The 17,271-nt window shown below is 45.5% G+C and overlaps 1 protein-coding gene across 1 annotated transcript in view; it reads right to left on the reverse strand.

Moving 5' to 3' along the window:
- slc6a3 (solute carrier family 6 member 3) overlaps positions 1 to 17,271 on the reverse strand; it is a 128,957-nt gene that overhangs the window by 24,593 nt on the left and 87,093 nt on the right. The window contains exon 11 of the mRNA XM_068050467.1: positions 9,579 to 9,679. Coding sequence (XP_067906568.1) covers positions 9,579 to 9,679 — 101 coding nt within the window. The remainder of the gene's footprint in view (positions 1 to 9,578; positions 9,680 to 17,271) is intronic.

Raw genomic sequence — 17,271 nt, forward strand, 5'->3', positions numbered from 1 at the left:
CTTGAAATTAGTACAAAATGCTTTTGCCTCCCTTCATTTTTGTAATCCAGCACCAACTTCACATCATTTACTTTTTTCTGCAGCAACACAAGCAGGCAGTGTCACGCCCCACGGTTCAGTGATACCTCCCTGCGGGTTCTCTTCCAGGCCATCAGGGAGAGGCAAGAGGTCTTCTTCTCTGCAGATGGAATGTGAAGACTCTCTCACCTGACCAAGGTTGCTTGGATGGAGGCAACAGAGGAGATCTCGAACTGTGGAGTCACTCGTAAAACCTGGGTACTGTGTCGTTAGTGTATCAATGACTTGCTCAGGTTGACGAAGCTGTTCAATTGTTTTTCTCCCTGGCTTCATCTCTTATGACAGATGGCAGACAAGGCATGCACTGGATTGCACGATTGTGTGCAAAGTTGATGATTGGCATTGTTGATGTGCTTGGATGTGTCATGCAAAAGCCAGTCCTGAATGAGTGATGTTGATGCATGCTTACAATGGTTGTGATGCATCTTTTGAAATCTCATTCAATCTGCACTGACTGTTGCAGGACAAATGCACACATACCCAGCGCAAGCGAGCCAAGACAGGAGGAGGAATCACTGACATTAGAGTCTTGACACCGGCTGAAGAGGAAGTTGCACAAATTGCATGAGAGGAGGGAGGCAGGGCAGTATCAGATGGCGAGGCAGGATCTTCAAGACATAAGGATGAAGTGTCATCTTCAGTCTTGCAGTCATGTGTGCACACCCAATAAAAGTGTGCAAACTCATGCACAGCTGATGCTTAATGTGCCTCTGTTTGTGTTTCCACTGCAGGTGCCCACATTCGAGTGTCTGAAAGCCATGAGGCCCAAGACTCCTTCTCTGGGAAGAGGAAGACAATGTCCCAGAGGGTGCAACATCACCTGCCTCTTCTTCCACCTTTGCCAGCGCAGATATATCCACACAGTCTGCAGGGGCTTTAAGATTGGAATCTGGGTCACAAACAGGTGTGCATGACACAGACATGTCCCAGCAGCTGAGGGAGAATGTGCCAGCCGGGTTCCCTGACAATCGGAGGACTGCTGGGACCAGGTCCCTGCTCATGATGATCCTCTGTTGTAATGAGAAGTCTGCTGGATGTGCAGTAAAGCTATGTGGAAAATAGAAATAAATGGGTATGATCTGATAGCGTGAGACATGGATGCAAGGTGACGAAGTCAGGGAACTGAATATTCAGGGATACTTGACATTTCAGAAGAATAGGAAGAATGGAAAAGATGGTGGGGTAGCTCTGTTAATAAAGGATGAGATCAGTAAGGTAACAAGAAATGATCTTGGCTTGGAAGATCAAGATGTAGAATCAGTTTAAGTGGAGATGAGAAATAGCAAGGGAAAGCTGTCACTGGTCAGAGCAGTCTATAGACTTCCCAACGGTAGCTACATGATAGGGCAGAGTACAAATCAAGAAATAATGGGGGCTTGTAAGAAATGTACTGCAATAATCACAGGCAACTTTCATCTTCATATAGATTGGACAAATCAAATTGGCAAAGGTAGATGAGTTCATAGAGTATATATGGGACAGTTTCTTCAAACAATATGTTATGGAACCAACCAGGGAATAGGCTATTTTAGATCTGGTAATGTGTAATGACACAAGATTAATTATCTCTCGGTAAAGGATCCTCGAGGGAAGAGTGAGCATAACACGATAGAATTTCACCTTCAGTTTGAGGGTCAGAAACTTACGTCTGAAACTAATGTCTTAGAGCAGAATTTTCCCCCTGATAGGGGGGCAGGAATGGGGGTGGGCGAGTGCATAATTTTGCACTGCTGGCTGGTGTGGCAGTTTGCTGGCACCATCCTCTTCAGTGTAGAACTGGTAGCTAATTCCATGAGAACACTTGTGGACGGATGGCAGCACAAGCAGAAGCCTCCCAATATCCGTGAGCAGCAGCGGAAGCTCAGGCTGAGTCATGCAAGCTCACCTTACTGCCATGAAGGCTCAGATTGCTGTCATCATTGTTGTGGATAGCAGTGCTCAAAGGGGCTTTCAGGGTGTCACAGCAGTCTGTCAATCTGTCCTCCAACACATTTCTCGGATTGCTGAGGTGCCATCCCAGGGAAGTGACAATGGCACCATGGAGCATTTGTCCTCCCACCACTGCCACTCTGCCAATGCCCTTGCTGTTGCCTGTTAACCAGCCAGCCCAGACTGCTGCTGCCCATGCCAAGGTGGTGCAGTCTGACACCAGAGCTGTCAGAAAGCTGTCTGGCTTTCTGGGCCAGAGCTGCTGAAGATCATCCGGCAAGGCCGTCCGCAGTCTCCCCCACTGAACGTAAGCAGCTTTCTATGAAATATGCTGCAGCCACTGGACCCATATGCCTACTGCATAGGAACACTAGGCCAGGCAAAGGCATGCAGAAGACAGGCAGTAAGCAAATGCACAAGAGAGATTAGTTGACATCGACATGCAATATGGCATGGTTTGATCTATAAATTTGGTTTGAAATGTGTACTTTTTGGTGGCTTTTATTTTAGAATTGTGACCAAAGGATGCAATGATGGTAACAGAGAAAAAATATGTGTGGGACTGTTGGTGAATGGGGAATTGGGGTTGTGTTCACTGTTTCCTCAGTCAGATGTCTTACAGCCAGACCAGCCAGAAAGGGGTGCGTTGGTTGCTTCCTCCCTCCCTCTCTTCTTCCTCCTCTTCCTCCAGCTCCACACCTCCTCAGCTGATTGACGTATAACCGGTAGAAAGAGCTGTGTCCTCAGGATAGTGAGGTTGTGCAGCATGCAACAGGCCAAGACAAATCTTAAAGCGTGCTCTGCAGAGAACCGTAGGGTTCTTCCAGAGTGGTCCAGGCAGTGGAAGCATTGTTTAAGCATCCTAGTGGTCTGCCCAAGCACATTGTGTATGATAGCATGGCTTTCATTATATGCATACTGTTCACATGTGCATGGGGTGTACACCAGAGTCATGAGCCAGGTGGTTAGCAGATAGCCCTTATCATCCAGCAGTCACCCTCAGCTTTGTTGGGGTGGCTCAAATGAAGATGGCACAACAAACTGCCACAGAATGAAGGCATCATTATTGCTGCCAGAATACTGGACATTGATCTGCATGATATGATGTCTATGGTCGCATACCAACTGAACGTTGAGGGAGTGGAATCCCTTCCAGGTGCAGTACAGCTCAGAGTTGACATGTGGTACCTGCAAAGCGATATGCGTGCAGTCAATGGCATCCTGCACCATGGAGAAACCTGCAATCATCATGAATCCACATGCTCACTCCGCCTGCTTCTCTCTGGCAGGGGGATGGGAACCGGAGCTACGGATCAGTGGATGGGGTAGCTGTTGAACAGGCAGATACCGAGTGCAGAGAGTCTGTGAGGAAGATTAGACAGTTGACAGGGCAAAGTTGCAGCCAGTATGTTGGGTTGAAGTGTGTCTATTTTAACGCAAGAAATGTCAGGAATAAGGGTGATGAACTTAGAGCATGGATCAGTACTTGGAGCTACGATGTTGTGGCCATTACGGAGACGTGGATATCACAGGGGCAGGAATGGATGTTGGATGTTCCGGGGTTTAGATGTTTCAAAAGGAATAGGGAGGGAGGTAAAAGAAGTGGGGAGTGGCATTGCTAATCAGGGATAGTATCACAGCTGCAGAAAGGGAGGTCGTCGAGGAGGGTTTGTCTACTGAGTCATTATGGGTGGAAGTCAGAAACAGGAAAAGAGCAGTCACTTTGTTGGGAGTTTTCTATAGACCCCCCAATAGCAACAGAGACATGGAGGAACAGATTGGGAGGCAGATTTTGGAAAGGTGCAGAAGTAACAGGGTTGTTGTCATGGGTGACTTCAACTTCCCTAATATTGATTGGAACCTCCTCAGTGCAAATAGTTTGGATGGAGCAGTTTATGTCAGTTGTGTCCAGGAAGGTTTCCTGACTCAATATGTAGATAGGCCGACTAGAGGGGAGACTATGTTGGACTTAGGAGAGCTAGAAGGGGACATGAAAAAGTCTTGGCGGGTAGGATTAAGGAAAATCCCAAGGCGTTCTACACTTATGTGAGGAACAAGAGAATGGCCAGAGTGAGGGTAGGGCCGATTAGGGATAGTGGAGGGAACTTGTGCCTGGAGTTGGAGGAGGTAGGGGAGGTCCTAAATGAATACTTTGCTTCAGTATTCACTAGTGAGAGGGACCTGGTCGTTTGTGAGGACAGCGTGGAACAGGCTGATATGCTCGAACAGGTTGAGGTTAAGAGGGAGGATGTGCTGGAAATTTTGAATGATATGAGGACAGATAAGTCCCCGGGGCCAGACGGGATATACCCAAGGATATTACGGGAAGTGAGGGAAGAGATTGCTGTGCCTTTGGCGATGATCCTTGCGTCCTCACTGTCCACTGGAGTAGGACCGGATGATTGGATGGTGTCAAATGTTGTTCCCTTGTTCAAGAAAGGGAATAGGGATAACCCTGGGAATTATAGACCAGTCAGTCTTACGTCGGTAGTGGGCAAATTATTGGAGAGGATTCTGAGAGACAGGATTTATGATTATTTGGAAAAGCATGGTTTGATTAGAGACAGTCAGCATGGCTTTGTCAGGGGCAGGTCATGCCTCACAAGCCTTATAGAATTCTTTGAAGATGTGACAAAACACATTGATGAAGGAAGAGCAGTGGATGTGGTGTATATGGATTTTAGCAAGGCGTTTGATAAGGTTCCCCATGGTAGGCTCATTCAGAAAGTAAGGAGGCATGGGATTCAGGGAAAATTGGCTGTCTGGATACAAAATTGGCTGGCCCATAGAAGTCAGAGGGTGGTAGTAGATTCAAAGTATTCAGCATGGAGCTCAGTGACCAGTGGTGTTCCACAAGGATCTGTTCTGGGACCCCTGCTCTTTGTGATTTTTATAAATGACTTGGATGAGGAAGTGGAAGTCTGGGTTAGCAAGTTTGCCGATGACACGAAGGTTGCTGGAGTTGTGGATAGTGTGGAAGGCTGTTGTAGGTTGCAACGGGACATTGACAGGATGCAGAGCTGGGCTGAGAAGTGACAGATGGAGTTCAACCTGGAAAAGTGTGAAGTGATTCATTTTGGAAGGTCGAATTTGAATGCGGAATACAGGCTTAAAGACAGGATTCTTGGTAGTGTGGAGGAACAGAGGGATCTTGGGGTCCATGTCCATAGATCACTCAAAGTTGCCACCCAAGTTGATAGGGTTGTTAAGAAGGCGTATGATGTGTTGGCTTTCATTAACAGGGGGATTGAGTTTAAGAGCCGCGAGGTTATGTTGCAGCTCTATAAGACCCTGGTTCGACCACACTTGGAATATTGTGTTCAGTTCTGGTCGCCTCATTATAGGAAGGATGTGGAAGCTTTAGAGAGGGTGCAGAGGAGATTTACCAGGATGTTGCCTGGACTGGAGGGCATGTCCTACGAAGAAAGATTGAGGGAGCTAGGGCTTTTCTCATTGGAGCGAAGAAGGATGAGAGGTGACTTGATAGAGGGGTACAAGATGATGAGAGGCATAGATAGAGTGGATAGCCAGAGACTTTTTCCCAGGGTGGAAAGGGCTATCACCAGGGGGCATAATTTTAAGGTGATTGGAGGAAGGTTTCGGGGAGATGTCAGAGGTAGGTTCTTTACACAGAGAGTGGTGGGTGCGTGGAATGCGCTGCCAGCGGTGGTAGTAGAAGCAGATACATTAGGGGCATTTAAGCGACTCTTGGATAGGTACATGGATGATAGTAGAATGAAGGGTAGGTAGTTAGTTTGATCTTAGAGTAAGTTAAAGGTTCGGCACAACATCGTGGGCCGAAGGGCCTGTGCTGTGCTGTACTGTTCTATGTTCTATGTTCTAAAATGTATGCAGTTTTCATGGAATACAGAGCCTCAGTATAAAAGCTCATAGTCACAGTCAGCTTCAGGTACTGACAATGCTGACCTTTCCATGCACTGAGGCTGCAGTTGTGGCTGCAGCAGGCGGCAGATTTCAGTGAGGACCTCCTTGGTCAGGACTTCCTCAGTGAAACACAGAATTCAGACATTGAGATAAAAACAAAATACTGCAGATGCTGGAAATCTGAAATAAAACCAAAAAATGCTGTAAATACTCAGCAGGTCTGGCAGCATCTGTGGAGAGAGAAGCAGAGTTAATGCTTCAGGACAATGTTCTGATGAAAGGTCACTGACCTGAAACATTAACTCTGCTTCTCTATCCACAGATGCTGCCAGACCTGCTGAGTATTTACAGCATTTTTTGGTCAGACATTGAGGTTGAGATAGGAGAATTGTTCGATGAAGACTCTGGGTGGTTATGGTCTCCTGCTGAGAGCCCCTCTTCCACTCCTCCTCCTCTCTCTTCAGCAGCTTTTCCTGCTCTGTCTCGCCTCTGCTTATTCCTCATCATGCTTGTAGGACAAGGAGCAAGTGATCCATGAAGAATTATTGAAGTCGGGACAATATTCTTTAGCATGTGCCACATCACTCCCTGTAGACCTTCAGCAACTTTAAACAACTCTGAAAACCGCCAAACTCTTCTACAAATGTCGCAAGAGCCAGTGGAAATCAATCAGCAATTTACCTGTAAGTAGTTGATGATCTCTTTCAATAGCACTAGTGGCAGAGGTCCTTCCTGCTGCTGAACGCATGTTCAGCCGTGCGAAGTTACGAGAGCTCCAAAACGGCAGCGCTGGAGTCAAATTAGCATAATCTCACAAACTACCTATTCTGTGTACTTCCAATGGATGCTCCCTGCATGCCTGCATGCAAGACAGCATCCATAGAGCCGAAACAATGAATGCGACACATCCGAATTTAGAGGCATACAAGTGGTGATGGTTGAAAATCCTGCATTATCAGTGGTTCCATCTACTTTTTAATCCAAGCACCTACAAGTACCAGGATGATAGCTAATTGAACAAAGAGATATTGGAAACTCTAAATTGAAAAAAACCATCTGTCAGCTTTAAAAATCCAATTGTTAGAAGTTAAAGCAATTTCTTAATTTGATCTGAATCAATATAAAAATGTTTGCCAATATATATCCCAGCTGTATGTGATTCAAGAAAGAAATTGAACAATCAAATGAAAAGGGTAGAATAAATTACATACACAGCATGCACAGTAATTCTAACGACAGCACAAACAGAAAGACTACATTCTCCACTGTGCTGAAATGCGGTGGAATTTTGTCAGTGATGGTGAAGTCCCGCCGCTGGGGACAAAAGTGGGAACTAACCCCACTTCGGTCGGCGGTGTGGCCCTGGGCATGTTACTGCCCGCAGTCTATTAACAGACCCTCCCTCAAGAGTTACTAGCCCAATCAGAGGGACAGGGCACCTCAGTGCTGGGCGACCTTGAAAACAGGTCAGCCAGGCCCCAGGAATGGGTGGGGGGGAGGGGGAGGGGTCGTGGAGCGCGGCGGTGCTGCTGTCGTGAGGGGGCCATTGCCTAAGGGCCTCCTCCATGGGGTCTGGAGTGCCTATCGAGAAGGGCACCCCCCTCCCGCTTCTGGGGAGCTTGCTGCCAGGCCGCCAGGGTTTATCTGGTGGTCTCTCCACTCAGCGGTGGGCCCTCCTGTTGCAGGCAAAATGCTCATAGAGGCGGGACGTGGCCAAGAATTGGCCACTTAGGTGGCTCAATTGGCTAAACTACTGGGCGGCCAGGCCAACAGGTTTCTAGCCGCTGGCAATATGGATGGCGACAGAAGGGCATCGGGCTCTCCTTTTAACACCTCCCCTATCATTTTGCCAGCCCACCTGCCTCCCAACTTGTTGCCAATGGGCCAGTAAAATTCAGCCTATGGCCTCTTTGGAACAGTGGAATATCTGTAAACAACTATCAGCTTCATAAAACTGTCTAGGGGTAACATAATCCAAGTTTATGGTGCAGATTCTAGAGTTGAGTTGATGATCAATAGCTTTTCTGATCTCTCATTACAAAATAAGGAGGTGAACAAGAGGATTGACGAGGGCAGGGCAATGGACATTGTCTACATGGACTTTAGCAAGGCCTTTGACAAGGTCCCGCATGGTAGGCTGGTCCAGAAGGTGCGAACACATGAGATCCAGGGTGAGCTCGCAAATTGGATACAAAATTGGCTTGGTGATAGGAGGCAGAGGGTGGTAGTGGAGGGTTGTTTTTCAGATTGGAGGCCGGTGACCAGTTCAGGGATCGGTGCTGGGCCCTCTGTTGTTTGTCATATATATCAATGACTTGGATGTGAATGTAAGGGGCATAATTAGTAAGTTTGCAGATGACACCAAAATTGGTGATATAGTGGACAGTGAAGAAGGTTGTCTATGGTTACAACAGGATATAGATCAACTGGGAAAGTGGGCAAGGGAGTGGCAAATGGAATTTAATGCAGACAAGTGTGAAGTGATGCATTTTGGGAAGTTAAACCAGGGCAGAACATATACAGTGAATGGCAGAGCCCTGGGGAGTGTTGTTGAGCAAAGAGACCTTGGGGTGCAAGTACATAGTACCCTGAAAGTGGCAACACAGGTAGACAGGGTGGTGAATAAGGCGAATGGCATGCTTGCGTTCATCGGCCGAGGCATTTAGTACAAGAGTTGGGACGTCATGTTACAGTTGTACATAACATTGGTTAGGCCGCATTTGGAGTACTGTGTGCAGTTCTGGTCGCCGCACTACAGGAAAGATGTGACTAAGCTGGAGATGGTGCAGAAAAGTTTCACAAGGATGTTGCCTGGTTTGGAGGGCTTGAGTTAGAAAGGGAGATTGGATAGGCTGGGTCTGTTTTCCCTGGAGTGAAGGAGGCTGAGAGGGGACATGATAGAGGTATATAAAATTATGAGAGGCATAGATAGGGTAGATAGCCAGAGTCTGTTTCCCATGGTAGGGGTGACTAAAACTAGAGGGCATAGATTTAAGGTGAGAGGGAGGAGGTTTAAAGGGGATCAAAGGGTAAATTTTTCACACAGAGAATAGTGGGTATCTGGAATGAGCTGCCTGAGGAGGTGGTGGAGGCAGGAACAGTAGCGACATTTAAGAGGCATCTGGACAGGTACTTGAATGAGCAAGGCACAGAGGGATATGGAATTAATGCAGGCAGGTGGGATTAGTATAGATAGGCATTATGGTCGGCATGGACGCGGTGGGCCGAAGGGCCTGTTTCTATGCTGTACGACTCTATGACTCTAAAAACATACTTGGTTACAATGGCAATGTAATGGTTATATTATTGGATTAATAATTCAAGAGAATGAGTTCAAATCCTACCATGGCAGGTTAAAAGAAAAATTCTGTAGATTAAAAAAGTTTGTATCAGTGACCATGAAGCAGTCAGATTGATTTAGTTTAATTTTTGTTGTAAAAATCCAACTGGTCCATTATTGTTCTTTAGCGAAGAAAATTGGCCGTCCTTACCCGATCTCGGCAATATGTAACTCCAGTCCCACACCAACATGGTTGACTCTTAACTGCTCTCTGAAATGACCTAGAAAGCCACACAGTTGTATCACCACAGTCTCAGGGCAACTTGGATGGGTAATAAATTCTGGCGTTGGCAGCAATATCCACATCCTGAAATTAATTTTAAGAAATACACTTCTTTTGACTCACCAGAAGGAAACAGGGGCTGACAATCTTCCAGCACAGTCTCCAGTACAAGCCAGGTCTTTTGCCTATCATTTTCTCAATGTCATTGCTGAAACGATCAACTCCTGGAAAAGGAATTTATTATCAATCTATGATGCAAAGATTGGTTTATTTGGCAGAGTTGTCAGGTATGTCACAAATGCTTCCCCTGTGGAGGGCAGAGAACAACAACAATAAGAATAATTTGTATTTATATGGAGCTTTTAATGTAATAAAAAATTCCAAGGTGCTTCACAAGAGTGTTATAAAGCAAAATTTGGCACAAAACCACTTAAGGAGATGTTAGGGCAGATGACCAAAAGCTTTGTCAAAGAGGTAGGTTTTAAGGAGTGTTGTAAAGGAGGAAAGAAAGGTAGGGAGGCAGAGAAATTTAAGGAGGGAATTGCAGAGCTTAGGACCTTGGCAGCTGAAGGCACAGCCACTAACAGTAGAACGACTAAAATCGGGGATGTTCAAGAGGCCAGAATTAGAGAAGACCGGTTATTTCGGAGGGTTGTGGGGCTGAAGTTGATTACAGAAATAGGGAGGGACACGGCCATGCAGGGATTTAAAAGCAAGGATGTGAATTTTAAAATCGAGGCGTCGAGTCAATGTAGGTCAGGGAGAACAAGGGTGATGAAAGTGAGTTAGAATACAAGCAGCAGATTTTTGGATGACCTTAATTTTACGAAGGGTAGAATGAGTCAGAGGTTATCCAGGAGTGCAATGGAATAGACAAGTATCGAGGTAACAAAGGCATGAATGAGGGTTTCGAGAGCAGATGAGCTGAAGCAGGGGAAAGTTGGCTGATGTTACAGAAGTGGAAATAGGCAGTCATAATGATGGCGTGAATATGTGGTTGGAAGCTCATCTTGGGGTCAAATTTGACTTCCAGGTTGCGAACAGTTTGGTTTAGCCTCAGACAATGCCAAGGAGAGGGAATGAGTCAATAGCGAGGGAGTAGTGATTGGAGCAGGGAACTACACTTAATTGGAGGAAATTTCTGTTCATCCAGTACTGGATGTTGGACAAACAGTCTGATAATTTAGAGACAACGGAGCAGTCAGGAGAGGAGGTGGTGAGGTTGCACTGGGTGTCATCAGCTCATATCGAAGCTGACACCGTGTTTTAGGGTGATGTCGCCAAGGGGCAGAATGTAGATGAAAAATAGGAGGGGGCCAAGGATAGATTTGAGGGAACACTTGAGGTAATGGTACAGGAGCAGAAAGAGAAGCCATTGCACATGGATCTCTGGCTACAATTAGACAGATAAGAATGTAGCCAGGCGAGTGCAGTCCCAGTCCTCTGGATGACAGTGGAGAGGCATTGGACGAGGATGATGTGGTCACTGAGTCAAAGGCTGCAGACAGGTTGAAAAGGACAAGGAGAGAAATTTTACCTTTGTTTTGTGACTTTGATAACAATCGTTTTGGTACTGAGACAGGGGTTGAAACCTGATTAGAGAGATTCAAACATGGAGCTCTGGGAAAGACAGGCACAGGTTTGAGAGTGAAAACACGTTCAAGGAGTTTGGAGAGGAAAGGGAGGTTGGATATGGGGTGGTGTTTTTCAAGAACGGAGCGGAGTGATGACAGCAGATTTGAAAGAGAGAGGGAGTACCTAAAGAAAGCAAGCCGTTAACAATATCAGCTAACATGGCAGCCAGAAAGGGAACTGGGTGGCTTTCAGTTTAGTGGGAATAGGGTCGAGAGAGCAGGAGGTGATTCTCATGGATAAGTTGACCTTGGAAATGGCATGATGGGAGGTAGGAGAGAAGCTAGAGAAAGATGCATTGCGAGCTACTTAAAAGGACTGTCGCGAGCTACTGGTAGCTCGCGATCGATGTGTTGGCGACCCCTGATATAGACGGTCTGGTCAGTTGGGCAGAAAAGTGGAAAATGGAATTCAATGCAGAGATGGGTGAGATAATGCACTTTGCGAGGTGCAAGAAGGCAAAGGAATTCACAACAAATGGTAGGATACTGAGAAGTGTAGAGGAACAGAGGGACCCTGGAGTACATGTCCACTGATTCTTGAAGGTAGCAGGACAGGTGGATAAGAAGACATATGGCATGCTTTCCTTTATTGGCTGAAGCATAGAATATAAGAGCAGGGAGGTTATGCTAGAACTGTATACAATCCTAGTTAGACCACAATGTGAGTACTGCATACAGTTCTGGTCAGCACATTAAAGGAAGGATGTGATTGCACTGAAGAGGGTGTGGAGGACATTTATGAGGGTGTTGCCAGGACTGGAAAATTTTAGCTATGGCATAAGATTGGATAGACTGGGGTTGTTTTCCTTGGAACAGAGGAGACTGAAGGGTGACTAAAATTATGAGGGGCCTAGATAGAGTAAGTAGGGATGACCTATTTACCCTAGCAGAGGTGTCAAAAACTGGGGCATAGAGTTAAAGTAATTGGTAGAAGGTTTAGAGGGGAGAAGAGGAAACATTTTATCACCCAGGGGTGGTGGGGGAGGGTAGGGGAGTGTAGGGGGGAAGGTATGGGGACCTGCCTGAAAGGGTTGTAGAGGCAGAAACTTTCACCCCATTTAAAAAGTACTTGGATATCTACTTGATGAGCCGTGACCTGCAGGGCTACTGACCTAGTGCAGGAAGCTAGGATTAGGCTAGGTAGCTCTTCCTTGACTGGCACAAACACAATGGGCCGAGTGGCCTCCTTCTGTCATAAATTTTCTATGTGAATTCAGGGGTAGGGTGAGGGCAATCTTAGAGGAAGTTTGGCCCAGTGAGCTGAGGGAAGGGAGAGAGGTGGCAGAGGCAGCTGATCGGATGATGTAAATCTTAGTGACAAAGAACTCCATGAGCTCCTTGCACTTGTGTTTGCAGGTGAGAGTGCAGGATACAGGGGAGAGAGGTGTAAAAAACAGTTTCAGTAGAGAAGCCATGGGTTATCTTTGATCATGGAATAGTGAGCTGTTTGGGCAGACGAAAGCAGGACCAGTTAATGTTCTATGTGGTCAAATCAGATCTGGCAGTGAATGACGAAGCTAGTTGCCTGCCACATCTGTTCAAGCCTGCATCATTTGGACTTGATAGCGAGGTCAGTGTGAAAGAGTAATAGTTCACTGGGGACTATGGCATGCAAAGTGGAGATGAGGGTGTGGTTGAGCGAATCAGTAGTTGCAGAAATGTCATGGTGATCATAGGGCCAAAGGCTAGACAGTTGGGAATTTTGGAAGTGCAGCTGTAAGTGAACTGGGAGAGAGTTTTTCTGGGGCAGATACAAGGAGGTAAGTTTGGGAGGGAAGAAGGATACAAGTGGAGAGCAATGTGAGGAAATAATCAGAAATGGCCTTATCTGTGATTGATGCAATGCGAGTAGCGAGGTCACGTGAGATGGCGAAGACAAGGCGGTGGCCATGAATATAGTTTGGGGAGTTTACATGGAGGGAGAGATTAAGGGAGGATAGGAGGGCAGTGAACCAGAGGAGAAAGAACATGATGAATTAAGATGGCAGTGAAATCTCCAAGGTTGAGAAGATGCTGGGAGCAGAGGCTGAGGAAGGAAAGCAGTGAAGATACCATAGTTTTTATAGGAACGCAATATAAAAAGGTGTTAAGACTCTCACATTAAAATTTGTCCAGTACATACTGGCTAAAATATTAAGCATAGATATGTACTATGACAAATGCATGTCTTACTGTTAAACCTGGTAAATGCATCCTGTAGACATAGTTGCCCCGATATTCCTCTGCATTGTAGCTGGCGAATGCTTAGTACCCAGGTGCAAAGGAGAGGAAAATAATATGGAGACCCTTGTAATCCGCCTACTTTACATTGCTCTGTGATTTCTGGGACTTTACCTGAGAGTTGTGTGGTGTATCTGTGGCCACTACAGGTACTGGCAAAGAATGGGTTGCTTCCAGCCTTCCCCCATAATTTCCCTGAAGATTCATTCAAGAACACATAGCTACAGGGCAGCAAGAGAAGTCATCACTGGCCCTTGCATCTATCTGCCATATTGGAAGGTGTTTTTTTTATTCAGTCATGGAATGTGAGTGTCACTGGCAAGGCCAGCATTTATTGCCCATCCCTAATTGCCCTTGAGAAGATGGTGAGCCACCTTTTTGAACTGCAATATTTTGTGTGTTGTAGGTTGACCCACCATTCTGTCAGGTAGGGAGTTTCAGGGTTTAGTCCCAGCAATGATGAAGGAACAGCAATATATTTCCAAGTGAGGATGGTATGTGAGTTGGAGGGGAAATTGCAGGTGTTGATGTTCCCATGCGCCTGCTGCTTTTATTCTTCTGGGCAGTAGAGGCTTTTGGTTTCGAAGATGCTGTTGAAGATGCTGTTGATGAGTTTCTGCAATGCATCTTGTGAATGTTACATGCTTGCAGCCATGGTGTGCCAGTGATGGAGAGAGTGAATGCTTAGGGTGGTGGAAGGGGTGTCAATCAAGTGGGGTACTTTATCCTGAATGGTAAGCGTCTTGAGTGTTGGAACTGCACTCATCCAGGTAAGTGAAGAGTATTCCATCACACTTGTAACTTGTGCCTTGTAGTTGGTGAAAGGTTCTGGGGAGTCAGGAGGTGAGTCACTCACTGCAGAATACCTAGCTACTGATCTGCAAGTGTAGCCACAGAGTTTATGTGGCTGGTCCAATGAAATTTCTGTTCAATGGTGAATCCAATAGGATCATGGGAAATTAGGAACAGGAGCAGGCCATTTAGCTTCTCTAGCCTCTACAGCCATTCAATGAGATCATGGCTGATCTGCGACCTAACTCCATGTACCCGCCTTTGCCCCATATCCCCTTAATACCTTTGATAAACAAAAAACCATCAATCTCAGATTTAAAATTAACAATTGATCTATCATCAATTCCTATTTGTGGAACAGAGTTCCAAACTTCTGCCACCCTTTGTGTGTAGAAATGTTTCCTAATTTCACTCCACCATATTGGGGCGAACAAACAGACTTTAAGTGACTGCTTTGCAGAACGCCTTCGTTCAGTTTGCAAGCATGACCCTGAACTTCAAATCGCCTGTCATTTGAATTCTCCATCTTGCTCCCACTCTGACCTTTTCGGCCTTGGCCTCCTGCTGTGTTCCAATGAAGCTCAATGTATACTTGAGGACCAGCACCTCTCTTTTGTTTAGGCACCTTACAGCCTTCCAGACTCAACATAGAGTTCAACAATTTCAGATCAAACCTCTGTCCCCATTTTGTTTCCCTTTTCTTAGCTAGTTTTGTTTTTTTCTCTTTTTTTTTGCTTTCATATAGTAGCTATTCAGGACCCTGACAGTCACGCCTCCTCTGGAGACAACATTTGTTTCTTTACTTGTCCCATTTACGATTTCCTTTGGCCTGACACCATCAACCTTTTTGTCACTTAATCTCTCCTGCTACCCACTCTATCACAGAGCTTTCCTTTTGTTCTTTTTCCATTCTCCCTTCTTTCACTTACTTAAAACCGATTACACCTCTAACTTTTCCCAACGTTAACTTTGCTTCTCTCTCCACAGATGCTGCCAGACTTGCTGAGCTTTTCCAGCATTTTCTGTTTTTATTTTAAATTTCCAGCATGCACAGTATTTTGCTTTTATGGTAGTGTTCACTCTGAAAGGTCTGGTTCTAATTTTTAGACTACCCTTTATAAATCCATGCTCTGGCTCTCTCTAATCAGCTGAAGGTTTTAAAGATATTCAGCACCCTATCCTTAATTATAGACTCTAATAATTTCCCAACAACAGCTGTTTCCCTCATTTCCCTCTCTCACCTTTGTTAAATAGTGACATGCGCAATTTTCCAATTTTTTAAAAATTTATTTAGAGATACAGCACTGAAACAGGCCCTTCGGCCCACCGAGTCTGTGCCGACCATCAACCACCCATTTATACTAACCCTACACTAACCCCATATTCTCTACCACATCCCCATTATTCTCCTACCACCTACCTACACTAGGGGCAATTTACAATGGCCAATTTACCTATCAACCTGCAAGTCTTTTGGAGGTGGGAGGAAACCGGAGCACCCGGAGGAAACCCACGCAGACACAGGGAGAACTTGCAAACTCCACACAGGCAGTACCCAGAAGCGAAACTGGGTCGCTGGAGCTGTGAGGCTGCGGTGCTAACCACTGCGCCACTGTGCCGCCCAATCTAAAGGAACAGTTCCCAAATCGAGAGAACTTTGGAAGATTATAGTTAGGCATCTGCAATGTTCTCATATCCTTCCTTTAAAACCCTGGGATGGAAACCATCTGGTCCTGGAGGTTTGTCACTCTTTCGTGCTATTATTTTCTTCATTGCTGTTATTTTGCTTATGTTAACTTTGGAGAGCTCCTGTCCCTGATTCAATATTAGTTTCCTTAATGCTGACTTCTTCCTCAAATGTAAACACTGATGCAAATTAATTACTCAATATGTCTGCCATTTCCTTATTTTCATTGACAATATCACTGTTATTAGTTTCCAAGGGACCTCAATTGTTCTTTGCCACACTCTTTTTCCTAATATAATTGCAAAGCAATTTTTATGCTTAGAGAGATACAGCACTGAAACAGGCCCTTCGGCCCACCGAGTCTGTGCCGACCATCAACCACCCATTTATACTAATCCTACATTAATCCCATATTCCCTACCATATCTCCACCTTCCCTCAATTCTCCTACCACCTACCTACACTAGGGGCAATTTACAATGGCCAATTTACCTATCAACCTGCAAGTCTTTGGCTGTGGGAGGAAACCAGAGCACCTGGCGGAAACCCATGCAGTCACAGGCAGAACTTGTAAACCCCACACAGGCAGTACCCAGAACCGAACCCGGGTCACGGGAGCTGTGAGGCTGCAGTGCTAACCACTGCACCACCCCACTGTGCTGATTGTGATATCCCTTGTGAGTTTCCTTTCCTACTCCCTTTTTGTAGCTCTTCCAATCGGTTTTGTCACCCTTTGCTGTTCTTTGTTTCTTTCCCATTTGACAGTATCAGTGCTTTTTTTTAACGCTTTTTTGCTTGGTTTTATGTTGTTGTCTATGGCTGTCTTATTTTTGTAAGTAGAGCTCTTGCCCCTTAGGGGTATAAACTGGTTAACCAGATCTAGAATCTTAATAGCTGTTTCATGTTTCTCCCTTTCAAACACTATGTTGAACATAATTATATTATGATCACTACTGGTTAAATCTTCACACACTGTTAGACTGTTACCTAAATCTGGCTCATAGCTCATTACTATATCTAATATGGCCTGTCCCCTTGTTGGTTCTAGACCACACTGCTGTCGAAAAATATCCTGGACACACTCAAGAAATTCACTACCATTCTGACATGCGCTAGTCTGTTTATCCAAAAGTTAAAATCACCCATTAAAGCCACTCTGCTTTTCCTACATGTTTGTCTAATTTTTGCATTTACACAATCTACCACTTCTCAGCTTCTATCAGTGAGCCTATACACAACTCCCACTTACAGTCTTCAATCTTTTTCTATTTCTTAATTCTATCCATTAAGTCTCCACTGCCTGCTTACCTGTCGTTATATCCTCTCTTACCTCTCTTATCATGAAGGCTACAGCTCCCCTTCTACCATTTTCCCCATCTTTCCTGTAGATCTTACAACCTGGTATATTTAGTTCCTGGTCCTGGCCATCTTGCAGCCATGTCTCAGTAATGGCTACCATGTTGTACCCTCCAAGCTGAATTTG

The sequence above is a fragment of the Heterodontus francisci genome, chromosome 2, assembly GCF_036365525.1.
Source record: "Heterodontus francisci isolate sHetFra1 chromosome 2, sHetFra1.hap1, whole genome shotgun sequence".
NCBI classification, from domain to species: Eukaryota; Metazoa; Chordata; class Chondrichthyes; order Heterodontiformes; family Heterodontidae; genus Heterodontus; species Heterodontus francisci.